The following is a 27,591-nucleotide window of genomic DNA, read 5'->3' as shown; positions in this document are numbered from 1 at the left end:
ACAAAAATATCATATCAGAAAATATTTAGGACATAATTTTGGTGCTTTGAAAAAATTATTAGAAAGCTATTTTGTGGGAGTTTTTTGTTCTTTTTCAAAGCAATTTACCTTTAAAATAATTTATTCATTTAACCAAATAAAGAGAAAGTCACATACATATTAGCTAAGAAAAAGGAGTCACAATTCTTTTAAAAATAGCATGCCATGTTTATCCAAAAATGAACCTAAGAAATATGGCAACCAAAATCTGCAGATAGAGTTTCATTCTTCCTTGTGAAAGTTTTAAATAACAATAGGCCAAGATGCTTTAAAAGGTTGATAACGATGTACAACTCAGATATTAAAAATAGAAAAATAATTATGCCATTCTCAAGTTTAAAACAAAGGTCTAATAATGTTTTTTGCTTCTCTCTAAAACAAGATGATATTATTCCAAAAGGCCCAAATCATATAACCTTCTCTATAGATACATATACAAAACCCAAGTAAAAAAATGGCCTTACTGGTTCATAATAGCAATCTGTTTTGTGTTTCACGCCAAGTAATATTTAAGCATCTCAGTTCTGAGCTGAAGAGAAATGTAGAAAACTCTGTCACTAACAAGATTTTCTAAGATAAGTTATAGTTACATATTGACAAATGCATCATTTTTTAATAGCTTTATTTACGAATGCTGGCTTCACAACAGATCATTTCTGGGCCTTTTTATAATCTAACTTAGATCCAGAATAAATCTATGTGGTGAAGAACAGAAGCAACCACATAATTCCTTTCCTTTTTGAAAGCCTATTTCTTTGAACTCATAAGAATAACATTAATATAACACTTTCAGGAAAGTCCTAGTCATATTTAGCTTTCAAAGGAAACAAGTTCTGACTCTATTATTCCTATAGAGAAATCAAAGAACTCAAATTTATTTTTCAAAAGAGAGCTAGAATTACCCCAATACTACATCTCTTGATGCTGTTGCAAGATGAGAGTCCAACAATACATGATGCACCTCTCTCCTTCTAAGACCTCCAAGAAATTACTAAAGTCAGAGGATACCTGGTATTCCTTGTATACATTTCCCTCAAAGAGATCAACATAGAGCTCATTCATCTAGTTCTTAAATTGTTAGTAAGCAAGTAAGATCCTTAGAGTACAGGGCATTATTATTTTACAAGAGTTTGAATTTGTCATTAACAATATTTTCTAACTCCCAATAGTATGAGATTTATTACCATCTGACAGAATATTAGATACACAGAATTTGCAAAATGAATTTTAATATTTCTTCCACTTCAAATCATCATAACTACTGCTATCACAGCTAAGTATATGTGCTAATGGACACGTATCCTCTTGTGTCTTGGCAGTTATACTTCTTCCTTAAGTTGATTTTTGTATCATTTATGACAGCAAAATTTCCTCAAGAAAACTTACATTAAATGACTCACCAGACAAAAGGATCTTTTAAACTTCCACTTGAAAAATCAACAAGAAAAGAACTTGCCTCCCTCTTTATATTCCCACCTAAAAAGAGGGTAACACACAGTTACAGATCTTGTTCTAAGCAGCTGGAATATGTCCTGACTGTTATACCAAAACTTGACCTTACAACTTCCTAACTCAGAAATGAGATCGTTGCTAAGTCAATTAAAAGTACAAATTAAAGAACATGTTAATCAACAATGTATGCTGGAAAAAATGTTAAAATTTCTAAGTATTTGAGCTATTACTTCAAATTCACTTCTGGACTCTGAATTAATTTTCTCATGGCATGAAAATTTACTGCCAGCTTCTAACAACGACACATGTCAAACTGGTAGATACTATAGGAATTCATTATCCAACTCTTTTAAATTATTTTGATTTACTGTGAATCACTTATTATATTCATAAATGCTAGGAAGTTAGTGAATAACATGATAAAATGACACCCCAAAATAATTTTAGAACTATGCAGGTGCACAAATCATAACATGTGGGAGATGACTCAAAGGATAATGGGAAATGAAGCAATTTTAGTATGAACCATATAAAAAGGGGGGAGGGAGAGACAGCACCTACCCAGCCTACCCTAGACCTTAAAATCAATTCTTTCAGGCAGAGTATAGCAGTCAGACACAGGTCCGTGTAGTCGACAGTTACATTAAAACAAGCAAATGCAAAATACTTTGTAACTTATAACAAGCAAATCATGTTGCTCATTCTTTTGAGGTTAAATGCTACTGACAAAAGCTACACCTGAATCCAATCAGTGCAGAGACGTTGAGAAGATTCACACTCGAGGACTAAATTTGTCACAAATGGGTTGGTTTCCGATCTTAATGTAGCCAAGTTGCTTTACTCTGACCTCCATTGAACAAATCAACTTAATGGGCACTAGGAGTGCTATAAAACTTAACAATGGAGTGATTTTTAACTTTTAAAATATAGTTATGAAGCAAAATGTTGGATAGCTTCTACAATACTGGAAATCAAATTAAATCTAGACATTTTTTAGCAGTCATGACAGATATAATCCTAGTTACCATGTAAATTTATGGTAAGCTGCTGTGATATTAGCCACAGGTGCTATTTTTAATATATGGGCCGCATCTGGCTGGGAATAGAATTTCTCAGAGGACTGAAAATGACCTCACTATCAGACAATGGAAAGGAAAAAACAAGACCACTGTGGCATATAAAAAGCTGAAGATGTGGTCCACAACTGAATATTTCACATAAAATTCATTTTAACTCTGCTGTTGTAGTTTAAAAGATATTATGTTTTCAATATTTAAGAGGCGTGGATATATTTCAACCAAATAGCCAAAAGATTAAGAATGTAAGAGCTATGAAATACCTTGGCTACACATATAAAACAAGTTTTCTAACCTTTGATCAATGCAGGAAAAAAAGTGATGCACTAAGACTTGAAAAGAAAGCATTGTGGGGATTCGTAAGCATGCCATGATATTAGATACTATGCTCCAAACCAAGGCAACAATTCAGCACAATTGTATAATATAGCACAAATTCATTAATAAAAAGCAGTTCTTCCACAACTCAGCTTAGTGTCATTAGTCATGTTTTTTAAAGCTCTTTGGGGTCATTTATCACAGCAAAATTTCCTCAAGAAAACTTACATTAAATGACTCACCAGACAAATGTCTTAAAAGAGATTACAGCATATTATCACTATTTAAATTTGATATCCAGTGACAACCACTTGTTACTATTACAAAAAACAAATAGGAAAAAAATAAGATGTTCTAAACTGCCCAAATTAATTTTTTTAAAAAAACAAATAAAACAGATTTAAGTCACCAGAATTTGTGTTACCAGAATTTGCCAAAAAAGGGAAAGAATTTGGAAAGTGTAGAAATGTGATGAAGGCTTTTACAAATATTTAATTTACAATGAAAAAACTCTTGTTAAATTGAAAAAATTCCTTTATCTAAAGCAAATTTCTAAGATTAATTTCCATGAAAATGTTCTCCATACCATTGTTTCTATTCTTAGATATTAGTGCCTTCTAATCACATTTACATTTTCCTTCTTACCTCCTAGAATAATTTAAAGGGTCTGATTTATGATTTACTAGAATCAAATCAGCCTGTCCATTTTTCTAAGACAGGCAAATTCCATTCTACAAAATTCTCTCCAAGACTTTTAAATGACACTGTAAAAATTAGTTCTTCTACTCCATATGGCCATGATGACACCCTATGGCTCTTTACTAAGAATGGTGTTTATTTTAGGTCCTTAATACATTAATTTTAAAAAAGATCAGATGAATATAATGGTATTAGTATTGTTGAGAGACCAACACAGCACAAAAGTTAAACTTAGTGAAAGCATGCAGCTTAAAAAAATAGGAAGAAAGAATTGAAATAGTATAGTTTATGCAATACACCCTTATTCACTGACACATTCAATTTATCAAGGATGCTCTTTTTGTATATTTCCTCACATTCAGTGTCTAATGGGCTCTTTCAGAGAAAAAAAAAGCCACCTTTTCTAAAAAAAGTTCTAGTTCAAGTTCAATTTCTAGGTATATATCTCTTGCATCTTAAAGACCAAGCATAGAGCCACCTATTTCTAAGCTGCCAAACAAATCTATAAAGTATTTAGTAAATGGAGGAAATATTTCAGAGCTCAACCTTAACTCTTTCAGGCCACGAAGGAATTATTTAGTAATTTTTTCTGTTTTAATTTATTGAATAGCATCTCCTCATGTCCTGTGAGACTCTATGTCCTGTTGATAGTTTCATAAAAACCTCCAAAGAATACAGCCTGCCTTAAATCCTTTTTAAAGCCTACCTCTTTTCTGAAAAAAAGTGGAAAAATAACTTAGGACTACATTTTGAACAGCATTTCTCTAGAGTAAAATGAGATTTGTGCTGAAAAGCTCTCATTAAGTTCCACATTTCATATGGAAATAGATTTGGGAGCTATCGAACATTTCTTAACTATTGTTGCTGTCTTCCACTTTAAAAAAGGAGAAAATCATCCAAAAGCTGACATTATTTAGTGTCTGGTCCATTCCAATACTGTAATCGACATCTTGAATTTACTCTACCTCTATGCCCTGGCAGAGCTAAGTTTGGTCTATTCAAAAATATCATCATTCTCAACATCTAATCACAAAACTGTAAATCTTGGCCTTCAATTCCATACAGATGTGCTTAAGCTCAAGTGAACCTCATATTGAACCAGGTTCTGCATAAAAAATGACTAAAGCAATACTACTGTAAGCTTGTTATAATTCAAAAAAAAAATTTCATCAGAAACTTATTTAATTTGTACATTCAGATCACCAAATATCCCAGAAATCAGCCAAAGGACCCCCAAAGTCATAAAGGAGCTTCTATGATTAAAAGAAAAAGGAAGTAACATAAAATAACCATAATTAATAGGATATAAAGATAAGAAGAGTTTGTACCAAGTAATTTTGCTTAACTAGAATAAGCTCCTAAGCATGACATCTCTGTATAAATCATAGCACTTCACTAAGAGTTCTTTCTGGCAATAAGGATTTACAAAGAATTTTACTTTATATAAACAGTGCTATTGCTAAAATAGCCTAAAGTGTCCTACAGCCTTCTTCTAAATAGAATACTAGAGTTACACCATCAACACTGTCTCTCTGGAACATAATCAATGAATTTATTCTAAATCTTGCACACACTATACTAACAATTAAAAATTCTACTCCTTATGCCACATGTCATCAGATTTACAATAGACATGGACTATTTAATTTTAACTAGAAGAAAAGAGACGAACCTTTTTTGTGTTATAGACACTGTCAGCAATCTGGTGATGCCCATGGACCCCTTCTCAGAATGCATAAAATAAGATACATAGGAGTATAAAAGAAATAAAGTATACTAAAGTAAAGATTTAATTTTTTTCCCATCCAGATTCACACTTTGAAAACTAGCCCTAGACCCCACCCATGTTAAAAATCCCTGGTCAAGGGGCAGCTGGGTAGCTAAGTGATTTGAGAGCCAGGCCTAGAGATGGGAGGTCCTAGGTTAAAATCTGGACTCAGACACTTCCTAGCTATGTGATCCTGGGCAAGTCACTTAACCCCCATTGCCTAGCCCTTACCACTCTTCTGCCTTGGAGCCAATAACAATCCCTGGTCTAAGAAATAGGAAGATGTAAACCAAAGGGAAAGAAAGGTCTTTGTGTAATTTGCTGAAAGCAGAAGTATTAAAAACAAAGATGTTACTCTCAAAAACATTATTAGGGATTATCTCTGGTATTCAACAGCCTTACAAATATTTAGGCAGTAGCTTACCAGCAGACTTTATTTACAATGCTGGATGATGGGGGAAAAGACTATATATATATATATATATATATATATATATATATATATATATATATATATCTCAAATCTCTTTCTTCAAGAAGTTTAACAAAAAAGATAATAATGCAAAACAATAATACAAATAATAACATAAAATAGTATTATGCTACAAATGAATAATGGCAACAGTAAGTTCAAAAAATAAAGATATGACTGAATTATGCTAGGTGAAGAGAAAAAAGCAGAAATGTGAGCAACATATATTAAGGAGATGAAAAGTAAAATTGGCTTGAAAAGAGGGTTCATATTAGTAGATAAAATTGAAAATATGGATAAAAGATGATACAAATATCCTCACTATTTATCTAAAAGAGGTGTGAGGAAAGTCCTCTGTAAAAAGTAAAACATTAAATATGACTTCTTTACATTCCCAACACCAATAGCAACACTAGTTATGACATGGCAGCACAAGGGATCACAGTGATAAGAATATGCTGCTTTTGGATCTAGGGTTTAAACAAATTAGGTCTAGGCATCTCTTGCATGTCTATATTTCCTAGTTTATTTAGGAGGCATGATACTTGCAGTTGATTGAAAATGATACGGCAAGGTGGCTCAGCCATACTTTGTTGGTTGTCAGTACAGCTGTATAATGGAAATTCATTAGCAGTATTTCCTGATTAGTTACAATTGGTTTAACAATACAGGTAAAGGACATATGTTTACTTAACAGCAGAACATGAGTAACTTCCAAATTAAAGTAGCTTGGTTTATTTTTGCAGATTACTCATGGAAAAATGACCTAATATGTATCCTTGAATACAGAAGATCTTCTAAACAAGCTTCTCTATACTATAGTACAAGAATCATTGTGGGTTATCCAGAAATCCTGAGCTTTGTTTCCCATTTCTAAAAATTATTGAATTATCATAGATTACAATAGCCTGCCAGTGGCTCCATCTACCTAGTCTCTCCCCACTCTAATGCACCTTCTATTTTGCCATCAAAGTGATTTTCTTAAAGTGCAGGTCAGATCATGTCATATACACATACTTACACAATAACTCCAGTAACTCATCACCTCCAGGATCAAATACAAAATTTTCAGTTTGGCATTCAAAATCCTTCATAAACTGGCCTCCTTCTACCTTTCTATTCTTCTTACAACTTGCTTCCTGCCATGAACTCTTCAACCCAACGACAACTGGACTCCTTGCAGTTCCACAAACAAGAAAATCTCCCTCTTCATTTCCACCTACTGGCTTCCCTGGCATTCTTTATGTTCTAACTAAAATCCCATCTTCTACAAGAAGTTTTTCCCAACCCTTCTTAATTCTATTTCCTTCCTTCTTTTAATTACTTCTTATTTACTTGTTTGTACTTATTTGTTTGCTTGTTATACCCCCAGTAAACTGTGAGCTCCTTGAGGGTAGAGACTGTCTTTTGTCTCTTTTTGTATCCCCAGAACTTAGCACAGTGCTTGGTCCATAGGAGGTGATTAAAAAATGTTTATTTGCTACTTGATTAGTACTTATCTATCTGACTTACCCCAGGAAGGCATATTAAGAATAAACTATTTAAGGGCAGCTAGGTGGTTCAGTGACTAGAGAGTCAGGTCTGAAGATTGAAGGTCCTGGGTTCAAATCCAGCCTCAGACGCTTCCTATTTATGTGACCCTAGACAAATCAATTAATCCTGAATGCCTAGCCCTTACCATTCACCTGTCTTGGGACTGATACTTAGTATCAGTTCTAAAGCAGAAGGTAAGAGTTTAAGGGGGAAAGGGGAGAGAAGAACTAAAAAATACTATCTCCTTGTGGGGAAGGGAGAAAGTGCTAGTAATTAATTTTATGAGAGAACAAAAAGAGCAAAGACAATTATATATCTAAGGACTAGGGCAGAAGGAACAAATGTACATTTGCTAGGTTACTTTGTTTGAGTGTATAAAACTACTGGGTTAAAGATAAGCAATGAAATCCCTCTACAAGCATTAATTAAGCACTTACAATGTAGAAGGCACTCTATTAAGCAAACAAAAGGACACAAACACTAAGAATGTAATCTTCATTACAAAGAATTTACAGAGCTTTAGAGCAGAGAGAAGAATTCAACCCTTGGCTTTGGTCTGATGTTAAGGAAAACAGTAATGATGTCTTTCATCACTGAAGATAATGCCAAATCACCTATTATTTACCACTGTGTTTTGAACTAATCAAAAAACAAATAACTGGATTCGAGCATACATAAAAACTTTTGCAAAACTTCTACTGCGCAAACCAGAAATGTCAGTAACAACTCTGCTAAAGCAGGGGAGCTAAGTGCAATAGAATAAATGTTAACAGGAACTGAGAAGAGTAAAGGAAAAATTAATTTTAAGTTCTCCATTACCAGATTGTTTCTATAAATAATAGGCCAACAGTTAGTTCATCATTATCAATTCACATTAAACATATGCAAACAGCACAAGCAATGCAGTGCCTGAGCAATATAATTCAAGTACTATTTTTCTTTTATTTAAATTCTGACATTTAAATTTAAGGCAACTAATTTGTGACTCATTATATCAAGCTAATCTCATCTACAATTTCTTACAAATTTAAACCATTCACACTAAAGTTTCTTATTAATGATAGCAATTTACATAAATGAAATTTATGTCTTTGCATTTCATAAACATTTCTTGATCTTATAATAATTATAGTACTTATATGATAACATCTGTGGATATTCAAAATCTCTAAAACCTGGCACAGATTTAACCCACATAATTTTTCATGCATCAAGTGCATTATCTGTAAAAAGCAATAAAAAGCAATGAATGCATTAATCACACAATATCATCTGCAATGCATAAATCTGAAATATCTTTCACGTCAACTCAACTGCTTTTTATTTTTTACACACCTGATTTTACACCATCTGTAAAAGGGCAAGACAAAGACCACTAAGGAAATTATACTTCATAACTATTGGACTTCTACTAAATACTCAGACTAAATCCTGTAAACAGAAGATTTACAACACAACTAAGAAAAAATGATGCAGTTAAAAGTCCATTTTTATTAAAGAACAGTATAATGGCCACAACAATTTCACACTGCAATGTGGTTTCATATTTGCATTTCTGGCACCTGTTTTACATTTCCCAAAGTCTATCCAATGCATATGTTTTTGAAAGTACACGTCAGATCTACAACTTGAGTAGTATATAAACAGGGTAGAGTAAAATGAGTAAAAATGATAATGCTTTTAGCCTTCATTTCTTCCTGAATACTACCATTCCCTAGAGAACACAGACACTGATACACCAAACTCCAGCTGCAGAGCTCCAGATGGGTCCTATAGTACCTAAGAGTCCCACTGGAGCCTCAGAGAATAATAGTTCACCAATGTATCCACCAGCCTGAATTTTAGTATGAGGTCCTAGAGGGAATGTGAGGGAGTAGAGGAAAATGATGGGACTTCTCTTAAAATTCTGGCTAAAACTGTATTACTTCTCAAACTTATGGAAGTAAAAGATAATATCTCTCATATGTTCTATTCAACCATCACATTTTGGTTATGAAGACTATATGAAAAAATTTAACATATACAATAAAACAATAATCAAAATCTAACTTTTCCTTAATGATATGACAATATGTAATGTCATATTTCACAAGTTTCCTATGGGGAAAAAAAGAGTGGGATAATAGTATCCCCCCCAAAAAAAATACAAATATTAGTTTTGTTTGGTACACATAGATATGTTAAACTATAGTTTATATGCATGATGTTACATAAGGCATGCCTTATTTTTTACACTTAAAATCCAATGTCTCACCATTCTTTTTTAACATTTTCTATTTCTAGTAGAATTTCATTCACATTCTATATTCCATTTCTAATATTAAAGAGATTTTACACATATGAAATAAGGCCAAAACATAAACATCAATTAATTCTGATAAGTGTTTCAGGGATGTCCACTACTTTTAAAGATAACCAACTTTTGAAATGTTAATTACCAGTATTAGTGTTTCAAAGTGTTGTTATGAAATGGTAGTCAAGTTCAATCTTGATAAGCCCATGCACACCAAAATTTTTCCAATCTTAAAAGTAGATTTATACTATTACTCTATATAAGTGTCTAGATAACCAGAAAACCCAAACTCATTTACAAATACCAAGCACCTTTGAGACCAAGCATTGTAAGCATTTCAATTGCCAATTACCATATCGACCAAATCACAATGTCTTATTTTTACTAATGATATACTATGCTTTTTACTGTTCCCAAAATGCAATATAATTTTACACAACTCACTGCACTCGTATTAATAACAAGAGTTAATAGGAAATACTTAAAGTACAAAGACCAGAATCAGCCCATCAGCCGACTTCCAGTTAAGATGGCGGCAGAGTAAGGAGCAGCTGCTTGATCTCTCCTAACCAAGGCATACAGGACTCCTCAAGGGGACATAAAAACGAATCCAGACGAACGAAGGGACCCCACAACAGGGCGCAGTATTGAAGGTACGTAGAATCAGGGCATTTTCACGCTATAAAGGGGTGAAACAGCTCTCACTAAAACACGAGAGGAAGAAGCCCCTCTCCCACCCCCCACACCACGTACAACGCCAAGGCCAGCGCACAAGAGTTAAAGCAGGTTTGGGGCACCCATTAAGTCACTGGCAGCTCCAGGGCTTGTTCCTGAGAGCAGCAAGACTTAGGACCCCAAGAGGCTAAAGAACACACACGGACTTTCCTGAGCACCTGCGCAGGTAAAGGCATTGCCCTAGGCACGGACAAGGATCTCAAGCGCAGGCTTGGACCTCAAGTGAAGACCCTGTGCAGAAGGGAGCACGGCTGTGGAAGCAGCGCCCCAAGACTGCTGAAGGAGCCTCGGGCAGAGGAGCAGACCAGGGACGACCAGGAGGCTCGACCCCGAGAACGAAACCTGAGACCTTGAGAGCCTAGAGAGCGTAGACAGACCCTGAGTATGAGGATAAAGCAGAGGAGGAGCTGGGCTAACAACAATGGCAAGCCAAAATCAGGAACCCCAGAAGAGAAAGATTATCAAGAAGAACTCTGTAACACTCGACAACTTTTACACAGAGAAAATCCAGACAACAGAGGAGAATAAACAAGTAATCATATCCAAACCTTCCCAAAATAATGAAAATTGGTCTCAAGCTATTGAAGAGTTCAAATCTGAGATGATGAGAAAGATGGAAGAGATCTGGCAAGAAAATAACAGTTTAAAAGGCAGAATTTCACAATGGGGAAGTGAGGCTCAGAAAACAAATGAACTGATAAGCAAACTGAACACCAGAAATGACCAGATTGAAAAGGAAAACCAGTTCCTAAAGGCTAGAATTCAGCAATTAGAAGCCAATGATCTCTCAAGACAACAAGAACAAATAAAACAAAGTCAAAAGACTGATAAAATAGAAGGAAACATGAAATATCTCAATGAGAAAATGACAGACCAAGAAAATCAGTCTAGAAGAGACAATCTGAGGTTCAATGGTCTTCCTGAAAAAGCAGAAATTAATAGAAATTTGGACTCCATACTTAAAGAAATTATTCAGCAAAATTGCCCTGAAGTTCTACAACAAAAGGGCAATATAGACATTGAAAGGATCCATAGATCACCCTCTACACTAGACCCAGAAAAGACGACCCCCAGAAATATAATAGCCAAATTCAAGAGCTTCCAAGTAAAAGAAAAAATTCTTACAAGAAGCCAGAAAGAGACAATTCAAATATCAAGGAGCACCAATCAGGATCCCACAGGATCTGCCAGCCTCCACGCTAAAAGACTGCAAGGCTTGGAATATGATATTCTGAAAGGCAAGAGAGCTGGGCCTTCAGCCACGGATCAACTACCCATCAAAATTGACTATATACTTCCAGGGGAAAGTATGGGCATTCAACAAAATTGAAGATTTCCAAGTATTTGCACAGAAAAGACCAGGACTAAATGGAAAGTTTGAAATCCAACCACAAAAATCAAGAGAAACATGAAAAGGTAAATAAGAAATAGAGGGAAAAGAGAGAAAACTCATAATTTTTAAATTTGCCTTTCTAAGGGCCTCAGTAAGATCTAATTATCTGTATTCCTATGCAGAGAAATGCTATGTATAATTCTCTGTAGTGAACTCTATTCACTATTATAGTATTCACTATTATAGTAATCAGAAGAATAATTCATAGGGAGAGGACAGAATACTAAATGGTCTAAGATGACATGGGGGGGTGGGAAAGAGGGGGGTGAATAGTAGGGGACACCAAGAGAAACCTGAGTGAATAAGAAAAATAGGATATTCTATTACGCACAAAGAGGGCATGGGAAGGGGAGGGGACAAATACTATTATAAGAAGGAGAGGAAGAGAGCATTAAGAGGTAATATTTAAACCTTACTTTCAGTGTAATCAACCAGGAGAGGGAAGAGTAGCTATATTATCCATTGGGATATAAAACTCTATCTAAACCTACTGAGAAAGTCAGAAGGGATAAACCAAGGGGAGCAGGGGAGTGGGGAGGTCAAAAAAGAGAGGGGAGAAGAAGGGGGAGGGAATTCAATAGGCCTTTAAAAATAAAAAGAGGGGAATAATAAGGGAGGGGGTAGAAAGGGAAGTTAATCAAGGGAGGGGATAAGGGATACTGGCTCAAAGCAAACCACTGGTTTAAAAGAAAATAGTGTAAGAAGAAGGGGTAGGGCTGGAGGAGGATACAAAAATGTCAGTGAATGCACAACTGATAATTATAACTCTGAATGTGAATGGGATGAACTCGTTCATAAAAGGGAAGCAAATAGCAGAGTGGATTAGAAACTAAAATCCTACCATATGTTTTCTACAAGAAATACATATGAGGCAGGTGGACATACACAAGTTTAAGGTTAAGGGCTTGAGCAAAATCTTTTGGGTGTCAAATGAGAAAAAGAAGGCAGGAATGGCTATTATGATTTTTGACAAAGCCAAAGTAAAAATAGATATGATTAAAAAAGACAGGGAAGGTCATTACATCCTGATTAAAGGCAGTATAAACAATGAGGAAATAACACTGCTCAATATGTATGCACCAAGTGGCATAGCACCCAAATTCATAAAGGAGAAACTGGCAGAGCTCAAGAAGGAAACAGATAGTAAAACCATAATAGTGATAGATCTAAATATTCCTCTTTCAGATCTAGATAAATCAAACCAAAAAAAAATAAAATAAAATAAGAAAGAAGTAAGAGAGGTGAATGAAGTCCTAGAAAAATTAGATTTAATTGATATGTGGAGAAAACTAAATAGGGACAAAAAGGAATACACCTTCTTTTCAGCTGCACATGGTACATTCACAAAGACTGACCATGTAATAGGGCATAGAAACATTGCAAACAAATGCAAAAGAGCAGAAATAATAAATGCAACTTTCTCAGATCATAATGCAATAAAAATAATAATTAGTAAGGGCACCTGGACAGGCAAATCAAAAACCAACTGGAAATTCAATATGATTCTCCAAAACCAATTAGTCAAAGAAGAAATCATAGAAACGATCAATTTCATTGAAGAGAATGACAATGATGAGACATCCTACTAAACTCTGTGGGATGCAGCCAAGGCAGTACTAGTGGGGAAATTTACATCCTGGAGTGCATATATTAACAAATTAAGGAGGGCAGAGATTAATGAATTGGGCATGCAACTCAAAAAACTAGAAAGCGAGCAAATTAAAAATTCCCAGATGAAAACTAAATTAGAAATACTAAAAATCAAGGGAGAAATTAATAAAATCAAAAGTAAAAGAACTATTGAATTAATAAATAAGACTAGAAGCTGGTATTTTGAAAAAACAGATAAAATAAAGTACAAAGACTACTCAATATATTTATATCCTGGAATTTATAACCAGGTTTAAATTCACAAATGTACCAGGTAATTGTCTTCATTTGATCTTCAAAGTGAACATAAAGCCTCTAAAAATAACATCAGAGACCAAAACTCTCCAGAAGAAAACCAAAACCATATTAACTATCAAAAATTATCTAAAAAACAGTTCTTAAAAGAATTATAGAGTACTAGCAATGCTATCAAAGAATACTCCAAATTACTAATAAGAGGAATGCAAAGGAAAACAACTCCAAGGTTTCCCTTCACACTCAGCAAATTGGCAAAGATGACAATAGAGGGAAGAATCAATGTTAGGGGCCGCTAGTGACTTCTTGGTGGGGCTGTGAATTTGAAAATTTGCAAATATAATACAAATAAAATGCCCATTCCCTTTGACCCAGAGATTCCATTAGTAGGCTTATACTCCAAGGAAGCTACTGATAAGAAGAAAGTTCTAATATATGACAAAATATTTATAAAAGTACTTTTTGTAACATTATAATAGCAAAGAATTAGAGATAAAGTAGATATCTATTGAATGAGAGATGGTTAAACACAATATGGTACAAATTACCACTGTGCTATATAAGAAATTATGGAATGTAATACAGAGAAACATAAAAAGATTTATATGAACTAAAGCAGAGTGAAGTAAGCAAAGATAAGAAAAAACATACCTAGTAACTACAACAATGTAATTAGAAACACCACAAAAAATAAAAATAAGTAAATGTTGCAAAATAACAAAGAATAAGCATGATTCAAATGATGAAAAATGAAAAGACAACTTCAGCCCCTTCACTCTGCAGAGGTGCAAGGTTTGCACACATTTTCAGGCTTTTTTTATGTATTTGTATTGATCAGTTATGCTGATTTTTTTTCCTATTCCTTTTTTTTGTCTTTAAAAAATATTTGATATATGAGGTAACTCTGGGAAGTTTACTACATTCCTAATGTTGGTTTGTATTCTTAGAGTTTGCCTCGTTTTCCTAAAAGTCCAGTAAAGAAAAAAATTCTGGCTGATTAAGTGTTCTACTTTGGATTCTGGTTAAAGGAAGTTTTATTTTGCTTTTTTCCTTTAGGTTTTTTTAAAACTTAGCACAAGTTGAAAAGTTGTGCAAAAGCAATAACTTACTAGCTGTGATAATGAGATTAAATCTACCCTGCTTGTTCTTAAATCTAATCACCAAAAGTATAAACAACTCCACTTAAATTCACAAGTTGGGAGGTCTGTGACCCAGGTGTGCTAGAGTGAGTAAAGAATCAAAATTTAATGACTGCTTCCTGGGCAGTCCTAAGAAAAGCATCTGTTGTGATTGGTCACGTAAGCTAAAAGGAAGGCACAGGAAGTAGCAAAAGAAGCCTTAAAAGAGAGGTCAGTGAGTTTAGCTCCACTCTTCTTGTTCGTATCTTGGACCTGAAGGACTTCTTGTTCATAACTTGGACTTGGAAGAGTGCTGGACCTGGGACCCTGAGACCTTGGTGAGACTGTTCTTAAATTTTTCCTTTTGAATTACACATGGTGAGTGTAAAAACTAAATCTTCTTGGACTTCTCTAAAAAGGAACTGCTCTTTAAAAAGAGATTCTGAGACTGAAGCTTTCACTTCATTCATCCCTGGTCTTTGGGCCTCGAGCCTTGGCCTGAAGAGTAGTTAGATCTGCTTGGGCTAAACCAGGGACTGAAGCGAATTATTTAGTGTGTCTGGTTAATTATACCTTATACTCTTTCTAATTTTCTTACTTCCTCTCTCTCTTTTCATTTGTAAATAAACTACCATAAAAGTCATTTTGGCTTGAGGTTTTCTCATTGGGGATTGATAGTCAATTCCCTGGCAACCAAACCTTTTAATATTCACCCAACCAAAACCCCTTTTTGCCCCTTACACAACAGACATCTTGGGCCACAACTCCCCAAATGCACTGTCACATGTTCAAGTTTGTTCAAAACTCATTATGAAGCAAGTAAATCCAAATGCTAATAAACTTTGAAAATGCAACCCCCTACTCCTTTTACTGCTGATGAACTGTTCACTGTGGCCTGATTCCAAGTTCCATGACATTGCCAAACACTCCTGATAACACAAATCGTTATCAACAATCTACCCTTCAATAGCCAAGACTCACAACAAAAAGCCAAGAGTAAGACATAGTTAAGATCTTATCCAAATAAGTTGTAATAAACCAGGAAGATGAGATGATATAATTGGGGAAAATATAGTAACAGTATACTTTTAAAGGAGATACCACTAAATACTATCTTCATCAAGAACATTTTTCTTACTTCTTTTTACCTGGTAGCATCAGCATTTACATTGTGACTTAAATGAATAAAATCCTTGGCCTCAAGTAACTTACACAAATATTTTTCTTTGTTTTTGTGTTAAAAAGACATAAAAATCACTAAGCAGATATGTAATAGAGTTCATAACTGTATTTACTCTATGCTTTATGGGCTAAGTAAAGGGTCAGTCATAAAGGCTACACATCCAAAGAGATAATGAGCAAAAACCTGTCCCCAAAAATCATCATCATCATCATCATCATCATCATCATAAAAGTAGCAGTATGAAAAATGATGAACAGGATTTCAGAAAAGCAAAACCAGAAGAACATTGTACACAGTAACAGCAATATTGTGGAATGATCAACTGTGACAGACATTCTCAACAATACAATGATCCAGGACAATTCTGAGGACCTTATGACAAAGAATGGTATCCACATCCAGAGAAAGAACTGTTGGAGTCAAAATATATATCAAGGCATACTATTTTTCACTTTAGTTTATTTATATTTTTGTTTGGGGGTTTTGGTTTTATATGAGTATTCTCTTATAACAATGAACAATATGGAAATATTTTCCATAATAATGCATATATAATCCAGATCAAATTACTTACCATAAGGAAGGATGGAAGGAAAGGAGGAAGGATCCTATAACTTCAGAAAACATATGTGGAAAATTCTTATTACATGTAATTGGGAAAAAATATCTTTTAAAAATAAATTTTAAAAATAATAAAAACTAATAGTAGTAGTAGCTAACATTAATATAGCTCTTACTATGTGCCCATTATTGTGCTAAGCATTTCACAATCATTTTCTCATTTTATACTCACAACAACATTGGGAGGTAGATGCTTTAGTATTCCTGTTTTACAGTTGAGGGAACTCTGATACAAATAAAGGTTAAGTGACTTGTCCAAGATCAGACAGGAAAAAAACAAATTTGAACTCAGGTATTCCTGACTCCAGACCCAGCACTCCATACAATGTGCCACCGCGTTAACTAATCAGAGATATAAGGGTTTAGAGAACTATTCAAGATAGAATTTTTGAGTTTGGAAGAACAAGGAAATTCTAATAACAATAAAATCTGGAAAAAGACTAAGAAATGGTAAAGAAAAAATTGTATGAAGGAAAAATTGAACAAATAGGAAAAGCATAAATGACAGGATGGGTAATAAGACACAATGTACGTGAAGAACTCAAATGAGTCTGGAATAGGGCTTTTTTTTTTTTAAACCCTTACCTTCCATCTTAGAATCAATACTGTGTATTGGTTCTAAGGCAGAAAAGTGGTAAGGGCTATTCAATGGGGACTAGCCCAGGGTCGCACAGCCAGGAAGTGTCTGAGGTCAGATTTGAAATCAGAACCTCCCATCTCTGGGTCTGACTCTCAATCCACCAGGCCACCCAGCTGCCCCCTACAACAGGATTTTGAAGGAAAGATACTGACTAGATAGAAGAAATGGGAGGCCAAGCAACTGAGCCCACGGGCTAACCAATCAACTATTTGCAATTTACTCTCTATATTTTTTATATTTACTTATCTATGAATAAGAAAATCTAACATAAGTTCCTTGAGGACAGTGATGATTTTGTTTTTTTCTCCATATATCCAATACAGTAGGACCTCATTTTACCTAAACTCAACATATATGAATTTAGGTATCTGCGTGTCTCACAGCAATTTGCCCAATCATGTTCATTTCTCTTAGAAGCATGAGTATAAGTCATTGTTTTGCACCAAACATTATCTCCTGCAACAATCTTTGCCCAGAGTTCTCACTTGTAATGTCATGTCTGCATCAGAGCAGTGCTTCTCTGTTTCATTATTTAGTTATTAATAATGGCCCCAAAGAACAAGAGTTGTGAAGCTGATAGCTCTAGTAAGCCTAAGAAAATTTATAAAGTACCTAGGTATGTTCATATAAGAAATATTTATTAAATAATATGATTATACACAATTTTCAAGTTATGCAAAGAGTCTTGGACCTATTGGTCACATAAAATGCCCCACTGTGTCTAGAACATTGTCTGACACAAAATAAGCATTTACTAAGTGCCTGGTAAACAAATGATTCAAGAAGGAATATGTTTTCAGTTGACAAAAATGTCAACAGATCAGTGTGGATCAGATCAGGAAAGGAACATAGTCGCCAAAAATAGGTTTTGGCCAAGTTAAGTCAAAGTGTCAGATCTTCAACATTCCTTGCTTCTTGTTTCCTAGTAGGCTCATTTCCCTGGATTGTAGTACTCCAGAAAACTGACCCTGTCCAGCTTTTGATTTCATCCTGACTGATCAACTCTGCAGCCCTGGATATGGGAGATCCTGAGTTCAAAGCTGGAATAACATACTTACTAGTTATGTGACCCTGGGCAAGCCACTTAACCCTAATTGCCTAGTCCTTTCCATTCTTCTGCCTTAGAACTGATACTCAGTGCCAATTCTAAGACAGAAGGTAAGTGGTTAAATTTTTTAAAAGACCAATTCTGACCCAATCCCCAAGAGGAGATTTCCCAATTCTATCCCCATTGACATATTGTGAAGAGCAATGGCATCTGAAAGTTTTATAGTACAAGATGACAAATGTAACACCAAGACTTACCTGATTAAAATTTTTGAAACAGAATTCTTTATATATAGCATCTCTTTCATTTAATTCTGACCATCCTGAGGCTTTGAGGTCATGTATAACTTGATTCCTTTCTTCTGTTGTTAACCAATGAGATTCTGCAGACTATTAAGAGAGAATAAGTATAAACAAATGAACACTCAGACATGTCTTTAATTTACTAGTCAAATTTATAGCATTTCTTATTGACATTACAATGAAGTTTTTTCAAAAATTCATATCCAGTGGACAGCTGGGTGGCTCAGTGGATTGAGAGCCAGGCCTACAGATGGGAGGTCGTAGGTTCAAATCTGGCCTCAGACACTTCCTAGCTGTATGACCCTGGGCAAGTCACAACCCCCATTGCCTAGCCCTTACCACTCTTCTGCCTACTCCAAAACAGAAGGTAAGGCTTTAAAAAAATATTTATGTACAATCAAGCTGAGAAGCCTAAAAAGAATAGTATCCTCTAATGTACAAAAGAATAGAATATTCATGAAAATAATTCTTAGTAATTTCCTCTTTCACAAGCATTCAACACTCCTCTAAAAAGTATACAGATCAAAAGTAAGATAAGTTTATATGTGATTTTATGGCCTTCTATTGGCAAATTAAGCACTCCCCAATTGGGCACAATTTCAAAGGTATTCCAAAAGACCTCTCTACTCAAAAAAATTACACCTCTACCTACATAATGATGAGTAGCATTACACAATGGAGACTCTTCCTTTAAACTCAAACCTAAATTCTTATCAATCATTTATACCTGAAAAGAATGATTTTCTTCTATTCTTTCCTCAGAGCAGGAGGAAAATACATAAAAATATATCAACAATGATACATGTAAAACCCAGTGGAATTGTTCGCTGGCTTTGGAGGAGAGGGGGGAGAGAGAGAAGGGAAAGAATACGAATCATTTAACCATAGAAAAATATTCTAAATTAATCAATTAAATAAATTTTTAAAAATACATCAATGTGGAATGGAAGGAGGTTTATCAACAAAAACAATATGACAGTAAGGACAATAAAGTTCCAACATTTGGTTCAGTATTAAAGGTGCTGCTTTTTATGGTAGCAAAGAACTAGAAATGTAAATGAGCTTTGATTGGGGAAAAGCTAAACAAGCTATGGTACAAGAATGAAACAGAGCTATATGAAATGACAAACACAATGAATAGAGAAGCTTGGAAAACACATGAAATGATGATGCAAAGTGAATAAGAACCAGAGAAACAATGAATACAATGATTACAACAATATAATTGGAAATAACAACCACAATGAAACTAAAAGGCACAAAATTATAAAGAACAAGCTTGGCTCTGAAGAAGAGCTCTGGGAAAATATTTCTCTCCTGTTCCTTGATCTTGTACAAAGGTGAGAGTCCACAGCTGTGGAAATATAAAGTCCCAATATGAAGTGAAGTTTTGCAAGGTGTTGACTGGTTTTGCTTAATTTTGTCTTCTGCTTTTTTGAAAAAATCATTTGGGGAGAGGAGCAAGAGGGTAAAGGAAGAAACATAAGTGATGTAAAAATAAAAGTTATCAATAAAAGCCTTTTTTAATCTTAAAAATATTGGGAAATGATGCATAAAGATTCAAGTTTGAAGTGGCTAAAACTTAAATCGGTCTTTCAAAAGTTACCTATTTCCTTAATAAATGAGCTATTCTTAGTATATAATGCTTACTATCTATTCTCATCCAAATACATATTTTGAATTGTTTTTCCTAGAATGGGGATAAATGTATTCCATAGACCCTTTTCCACTGCCAGCAGTGGCATGTACTTTCTACATGCCATTCAATGTTAGGGATGCCACCTGTGGCAGAAATCAGTGATCCCTCTCTCAAATTTGATATCCCATAGACATCTCAAAATCAACATACTAAGACAGAATTTGTTATTATCTTTCCTTGGAAGCCTTCTTCTCTTCCCAGTTCCTGTCCTGAGCATCATGATTTTCCCAGTCATCCAGGCCAGAGGTGTCAAACATGCCCCAATCAGATTTAAATGTAATTAAGAAATAGTTAACAAAATAAACAAAAATAATACAACATGGAAAAAATTAATATGTGATTTTTTTTAAAGTAAATATACAGCCTCAGGAGCCTTTATGTACAGTTTAATGGTCCCTGTTTCTATTTGAGATTGGCACCACTGAAATCAGCTCCCAAACTCAACTCCTCTCTTACATTCATCCCACATATCCATATCTCTTGCCAAGTATTATCTTTTCTACCTCTGCAACACCCTTCATTTATGGCCCCTTCTTTCACCTCATATCACCACCACATGGTGCAGGTCTTCCTCAAATCATGCTCGTATTAACAGCAAAAAGCTTACCTGTAGGGGCAGCTGGGTAGCTCAGTGGAGTGAGAGCCAGGCCTAGAGACAGGAGGTCCTAGGTTCAAAGCCGGCCTCAGCCACTTCCCAGCTGTGTGACCCTGGGAAAGTCACTTGACTCCCATTGCCCACCCTTACCAATCTTCCACCTATGAGACAATACACCGAAGTACAAGGGTTAAAAAAAAAAACAAACAAACAAACAAAAAAAAAAAAGCTTACCTATTGGTCTCCCTGTCTTGTCTCTCCCAACTCCTAGCTATCCTACACTTCCTAAAGCACAGGTCTTATCATGTCCCTTCCCTACTCCATAAATTCTAGTGGCTTCCTATCACCTCAAGATAAAACAGAAAATTTCTTATTAAGCTTTGAAGTCCTTGATAAACTAGCCCCTTCCTAGCTTTCCAGTTATCTTAAACTTTGCTCCTGTCCACATAATCTACAATGCTGTTCCATGTAATTGACAAAACTTGTTCACTACACTCCCTCTCCCATCTCCATGCCTTTTCACTAGCCATCTCTAATGCCTCGAATGGTTGTACTCCTTACTTCTGCTTTCTGGATTCTGGCTTCCTTTTACTTTATGCTCAAATCCCACCTCCTGCAAGAGGTCTTTTCTAGTCACTCCCTCCACTGCCATAGTGTCTTCCCTTTAAATTATATTCCATTTTCACTGTTTATATGTTGTATGCACATAAGTGTTTACATTTTATCTCCCCATTAGAATGTGAGTTCCCTGAGAGCAGTGATTATATTTTTGCCTTTCTCTGAATTCCCAGAACCTGTTCTGATCCCTGGCATTTAGTAAGTGATTAATAAATGCTTGTAGACGGACTAACAGATTTCCTCCATCTAAAGCTAAAAGTTTACATAGAAGCTTAATTAGAACAGCAGTAGTATGCTCAGTAACAAATAACACTTTATCAAATGTTTAGCAATTATTTTTATTAAAGCCTGTGAAAGGCAGTTGTGGCAGAGTAAAGAATACCAGTCTTCAAGGGCAGTGAGGTGACTCAGTGGATTGAGAGCCAGGCCCAGAGATGGAAGGTCCTGGAATCAAATATGTCCTCAGCACTTCCCAGTTGTGTGATCCTGGGCAAGTCACCTAACCCCCATTGCCTAGCCTTTACCGCTCTTCTGTCTTAGAACCAATACCCAGTATTGATTCTAAGGTGGAAGGTAAGGGTTTAAAAAAAAAAAACAGTCTTCAGAAAGCCTAGGACTCAAGTTCTGCCTCTAATTTACTTACAAGAAGTTAACTAGTACAAGAAGTTAAATAGTAACTTAAAGGCTGAACAAACTGTGGTATCTGTTGGTGATGGAATACTACTGTGCTAAAAGGAATTCCATGTGAACTGGAATGATCTCCAGGAATTGATCTAGAGCAGGGGTTGGCAACGTATGGCTCTCGAGCCATATCTGGCTCCACCTCCCCACCAGCCAGTCCAGGCAGAGCCCCAGGATGTGCCCCAGGGGGCCCTTCATCCCCCGCCCCATATTCCAGTGCCTTACACCTCCATCCTCCTCCTCCTTCCACAGGCGTTTATGGCTCTCACAGCCAAAAAGGTTGCCGACTGTTGATCTAGAGTGAAAGGGACAGAACCAGGAGAACATTGTACACAGAGACGGATATACTATGGCACAATCTAGTATAATAGACTTCTCTACTAGCAGCAATGCAATGATCCAGGACAATTCTGAGGAACTTATGAGAAAGAATGATATCCACATTCAGAGGAAGAACTGTGGGAGTAGAAACACAGAAGAAAAACAATTGCTTGATTACATGGTTTGATGGGGATATGATTGGGGATGTAGACTCTAAGTGATCACCCCAATGCAATTATTAATAATATGGAAATAGTTCTTGATCAATGACACATATAAAACCCAGTGGAATTTCTCATTGGCTATGGGAGGGGGGTAAGAGGAGGGAAGGGAAAGAACATGATTCATGTAACCATGGAAAAATATTCTAAATTAATTAAATTTAAATTTATCTCTTTTTAAAAATAGTAGCTTAAAATTATTTAAATTAGATTAAGTAAATTCATCACTCACTGACCAATGTATGAGTGTCTTGGGACTTAGCTAACCTAGTCCATAGACAAAAAGCAAAGTATATCCTTAGAAGTATAGCCAGAGGCTTTCCAGCTTGAGTTTTTTAAATCTTAGAGCTTATATTCCACTAGAATAGCTCTTGAATTCTCAGTATCCCTTCCATGCCCAGGTGAGACATCAAAAGAAATAAATACTTTAACAATGTCACCTAGGAAAAAAATTAAAACAGGAAATAATACATGGGTTCCTGTCTGAAATGTTTCGTTTAAATAGCACATCTAAGTGACATATTGTGATGGATTTGGGTTTCTTGGGTTATATATATCAGATCTCACCTAGGTATTCTCATCCTATCTGACTCTTATCTATGTCCACCTATGAATGTTCCAGAGGGTGCATATCCACTATTATAATCCCATGGATACCGATGGAGTCTGAGAACTGTTCATCAGTTATTCTCTGCTTCAGTCTAGGTATATGATTGACCCATTCCCCTTTTCTAGTCACATCTCTGCTATAATCATCCTTTACACATCACTTCTTTACAATTCCTTATTGGTATATCTTGAAGCCTGTCCACCTCTACTACATACATCTTTATTGAGATGGCTTACAATTTAACTTTGTTTTAGATGGTGTCTAGTAGTACTAGTAGTCATAAAGCATTCACAGAAGAATATTAATAGGAGAAAAACAAGACTTTTTCAAAAGCAAGCTTAAGGTTATTAAAGCATTATGTAAAGTGGGGGACTATCCGTACAGAACTCTGCAGATAGATGTAAGACTTAGCTGATATGTCCCTTAGATTTGCTGACCTAGTTTCTTTTCCTCTTTGTTATTCTTAATTAAATGGGAGAATTTTTTAGAGAGGGAAATGAGAAGAGGCAATTTAAAAACAAAAGAGGGGACAACTCGGTAGCTCAGTGGATTAAGAGCCAGACCTAGAGATAGGAGGTCCTAGGTTCAAATTTGGCCTCCGACACTTCCCAGCTGTGTGACCCTGGTCAAGTCACTTAACCCCCATTGCCTAGCCCTTACCACTCTTCTGTCTTAGAACCAATACAAAGTATTGATTCTAAGGCAGTAAGGGTTTAAAAAAAAAAGATATCAATTTTTTAAAAAGCAACAAAGAAGATGCCCATTGATTATGAAATGGCTAAAAAACTGTGATATATGAATGCAATGGACTGTTACTCTCCTATAAGAAACAATTAACATTGAGAAGTATGGAAAGACTTACATGAACCAAGAAATATACACAATGATTATAACAATGTAAATGGAAAGAATAATAACAATCAAAAATGAATGTTGCAAAATTTAAAATTACAAACTTAACTCCAAAGAATCTCCCTCTCACTCCTTTGCAGAGGTGGGAGAATACACAGGTGAGAGATCTTACATATAAAGTTAATTTTTTTAATACACTGATCTATTTGCATATTATCTCCCCTATATATTGGACTGTAAGCTCGTTGAGAGCAGGGCCTACCTTTTGCTGTTCTTTTTATCTCCAGGGCTTAGCACAGTGCCTAGCACATAAAAGGCACTTTTAATAAATGCTTACTAACTAGGAGGAAGTAAGGATAAGGGCATTGAAGAGGATCCAGGAGAGATAAATAACATTAAAAAAAATCTTACTAAATAATCTTTAAAAAAAATTTTAAAGGACTGAACTTCCCAAATGCAATCCCTTTGCTCTTCTTTAATTTTGGGCCCAGTTTCTTATTTATCTAGTGTCTGTCTGTCCAACTAATGGGTTTTCCATTTAACAATAACTGGGCTATTTAATTTTTTCTCATAGTCTAAACCAGTGATGGGCAAACTACAGCCCGCAGGCCAGATGTGGCTCTCTGAAATGTTCTATCCCACAGTGACATTATTCCTAATCTGAGGAATACAATGAGTAGGATACAATACAATGAAACTTTGAAAGAGTTGCCTTAGAAACAGACTGACAAATGAGCATTTCCTTTCCTTTGGCCCCCTCTTTAAAAAGTTTGCCCATCACTGGTCTAAATGAAAAATACTCTTCATATTCTTATTTTTTCCTGAGATAGTAAAGCCAAACTCTCTTTAAGAATATTATGGATTTTAATTATGTAATTCTGCAATTTTCTGGTGCAGCAGTTATATCAATAACCAGCACAATGTCATCTCAAAACAGGTATATCTATAACACCTCACCAACTCTAGATGGTGTACAGGGTGTTAAGAGAAGACTAGTACCTCTGGTATGAGGGTTTCACGAACCTTTTCAGGGTTGCTTTCCCTCCTTTGGTGTTCACTGGCCACCAAGCTGTGACTACAAGAAGCTGTAGTGTGCACAACAGCCACACCCTGATAAAAACCAACTCAAAAGATGGGCTAAACTATGTTGAGAACAATCAACAGAGCTCAAACTCATTCCTGAATTTGGCCTGAAGGAGGAGAGGGGAAGAAGTCTACCCTAAGCATGTGAAAATTTCCCCTAGTGGAAGGGGTTAATGAGAACAATTTGTTCTAACAGCCATGAAGAAGAGCTGAAGCAGGTGCTGTGGTTAGACATCAAAGAAGCCAAGATCATCCACTATATTCTGAAGCATCACCAATTATCTTGGTTTGCCACTTGGACTTTGATGACTCTGGAAGCCAACAGTGAGGCTGCAGACTTTGTGCAATTCTGCCTCACTTAAATCCCATTTAACCTAGGGTCAAGACATCACCAGTGTCTTTTGGTCTTCTTTTACTGAAGGAGAACCACCAACCAAGCAACCAACTCTAGCTAATCCCTTTCCATTTGGACTCTGTAAAGGGCATCCTCTCTGACAGTGGCAAGCACATGTGTCCCTGTTTTAGGCTTCAAATGCAATGAATAATCAAGGAGTCATCAAAGTTCTTACAGTTTTAACATGTTTCAAGATATCTTATATAATTTCAACATGTATAACACGTATGAGGCATGGTGGCATTTTGTTCTACACAGTGGAATGCTTTTTTACAATCAACAAGCAATAAGCATAATGAAATCTTACCTTCTCTCTACCTTTCTGTCTGCTGTGTAAAAATAAAGTTTGTAGAATACTGTTTGTGAAGCTGACAGCATGAAATAGGCGATGTATAAGTTATTTATCACCACTAGGTGGTGGTATAAGCTAAAGCTTGATTTGTTTAAAAATTATTTAACTGATTAACAGGAAATTTTTAAGAACAGCTTTAGATAACAAAGTACGCGGACAAAAATGTAAGCATAGGTAACGTGTATAATTATCATTTAAACAATATTTACATTAGTTCCCAAGTTATGCTTTAAAAAACACAAGTGAATTTAACCATATTGAATGATCTCTAATGTCAAATACTTGGACTCTTTAGAAAGTTCTTGCTTTTATCTTGCTTTTAGAAGACATAAATCTTGACATGGCGTTTTCTAATTCGTAATTTTGCACAAAAAGATAAGGAAAAACTGATAAAAAAAAATCTAATGTTTCCGAAACAATTCCATAGCAAGTGCTCCAATACACCCACACCTAAAATGAATTATCCTTCAAAGCTCCTTGAATTTGGTTAGGGAAAGGGGGGTTTGCAAAGCTCAATAGACTTCGATAAATTATTTCTGACCTGACCTCGGTAACTGCCCAGTGAAATTCAGCTGAAGCAGCCCTAGAGGCCCTGGAAGAATGTGGGATTCAAACCCGGGTCTCTGCTTTCTCCAAGTCCAGCAAGCGTAGGCCCAGCGGTTGGCCGTCAGAAGTAAATTAGGGCTAATTTGGGCGGCGCCTCGCGCGCCAGACATTCCAGGGCTCCGCTGGATGGTACCTGGGCTCGATTCCCGGAGAATTTCTGGGTAGAGTCGACCCTCCAGACGCGCCCGCGCCCAAAGCGAGATCGCCCTGAAGCAGCCCGCCCGCCTGCCCTCACTACCTCACTCACGCACCATGGCTGACAGGCTCCGGCAGTTGCCCGGAACAACCCGAGGCGACCCAAGGAGCGCGGGGAAAAGCCGGCCCCGGAATCGCAGCCCCGCAGCCGCCGCGGACCCCGCAGCAGACATGAGTTCTCTCAGCCCCGCCCCACACGGCTCCAAGGCAGCTTCAGCGGTGCCTGAGCCGCCACCGCCGCCGCCGGCACCGCCCACAACCGGAGCCCCTACCGCTACGCTTCGCCAGGTTGGCTCCCCGAACCCTTGTGGGCCTCTCGCCGCCAGGCCCGCTCGAGCTGAGCCGCGGGTCCCTGGACTGCTCAGGCCTGGAGGCCCCGGCGGGCGTCTGGTTTGGCGGCAGAAGAGCGGAAGGACCCCGAAGAAGGACCCTTTGGGGCCTGAGACCACAGTTGGAAATAACTTTATTGACAATGCAGGAAGAACCAGTGCTCTTCAATTACAGGGTCTCTGCTGGGCTAGTCGCCAAGCCAGTCTATCTCTGGCACTAAAGAACCGCTACAGTCTCAAAGCGCCACGCACTTATTCCGCTCACTGCACCTGCGGAGTCCCAGGAGGCTCTTTTTCTCACACTCTTCTACTACTTGCACCCCAACTCGGCCCTAGAAAATTTCCTTAAGGATTCGGTCTGGGTTCATTCAGGTCTAGGAGTAGAGAGTTACTTAGTGTATAATGAAATACTTGGTGTATATTTGTGTTTAATCTCTTTA

General features: G+C 36.3%; 1 protein-coding gene across 1 annotated transcript in view; it reads right to left on the bottom strand.

Annotated features, from left to right (window-relative positions):
• Window positions 1-26,998, bottom strand: part of PCBD2 (pterin-4 alpha-carbinolamine dehydratase 2) — a 55,568-nt gene extending 28,570 nt beyond the window's left edge. Inside the window, exons 1-2 of the mRNA XM_044661924.1 lie at window positions 26,879-26,998; window positions 18,551-18,682 (exon numbers count right to left, since the gene is read on the bottom strand). Of these exons, the coding sequence (XP_044517859.1) occupies window positions 18,551-18,682; window positions 26,879-26,995 (249 nt within the window). The 5' untranslated portion in view covers window positions 26,996-26,998. The remainder of the gene's footprint in view (window positions 1-18,550; window positions 18,683-26,878) is intronic.
• Between the last annotated feature and the right edge of the window lie 593 nt (window positions 26,999-27,591).

The sequence above is a fragment of the Gracilinanus agilis genome, chromosome 2, assembly GCF_016433145.1.
Source record: "Gracilinanus agilis isolate LMUSP501 chromosome 2, AgileGrace, whole genome shotgun sequence".
In the NCBI taxonomy this organism is placed as follows: Eukaryota; Metazoa; Chordata; class Mammalia; order Didelphimorphia; family Didelphidae; genus Gracilinanus; species Gracilinanus agilis.
Note: the sequence above shows the minus strand (reverse complement) of the source record. Positions and strands in the feature narration are given on the sequence as shown.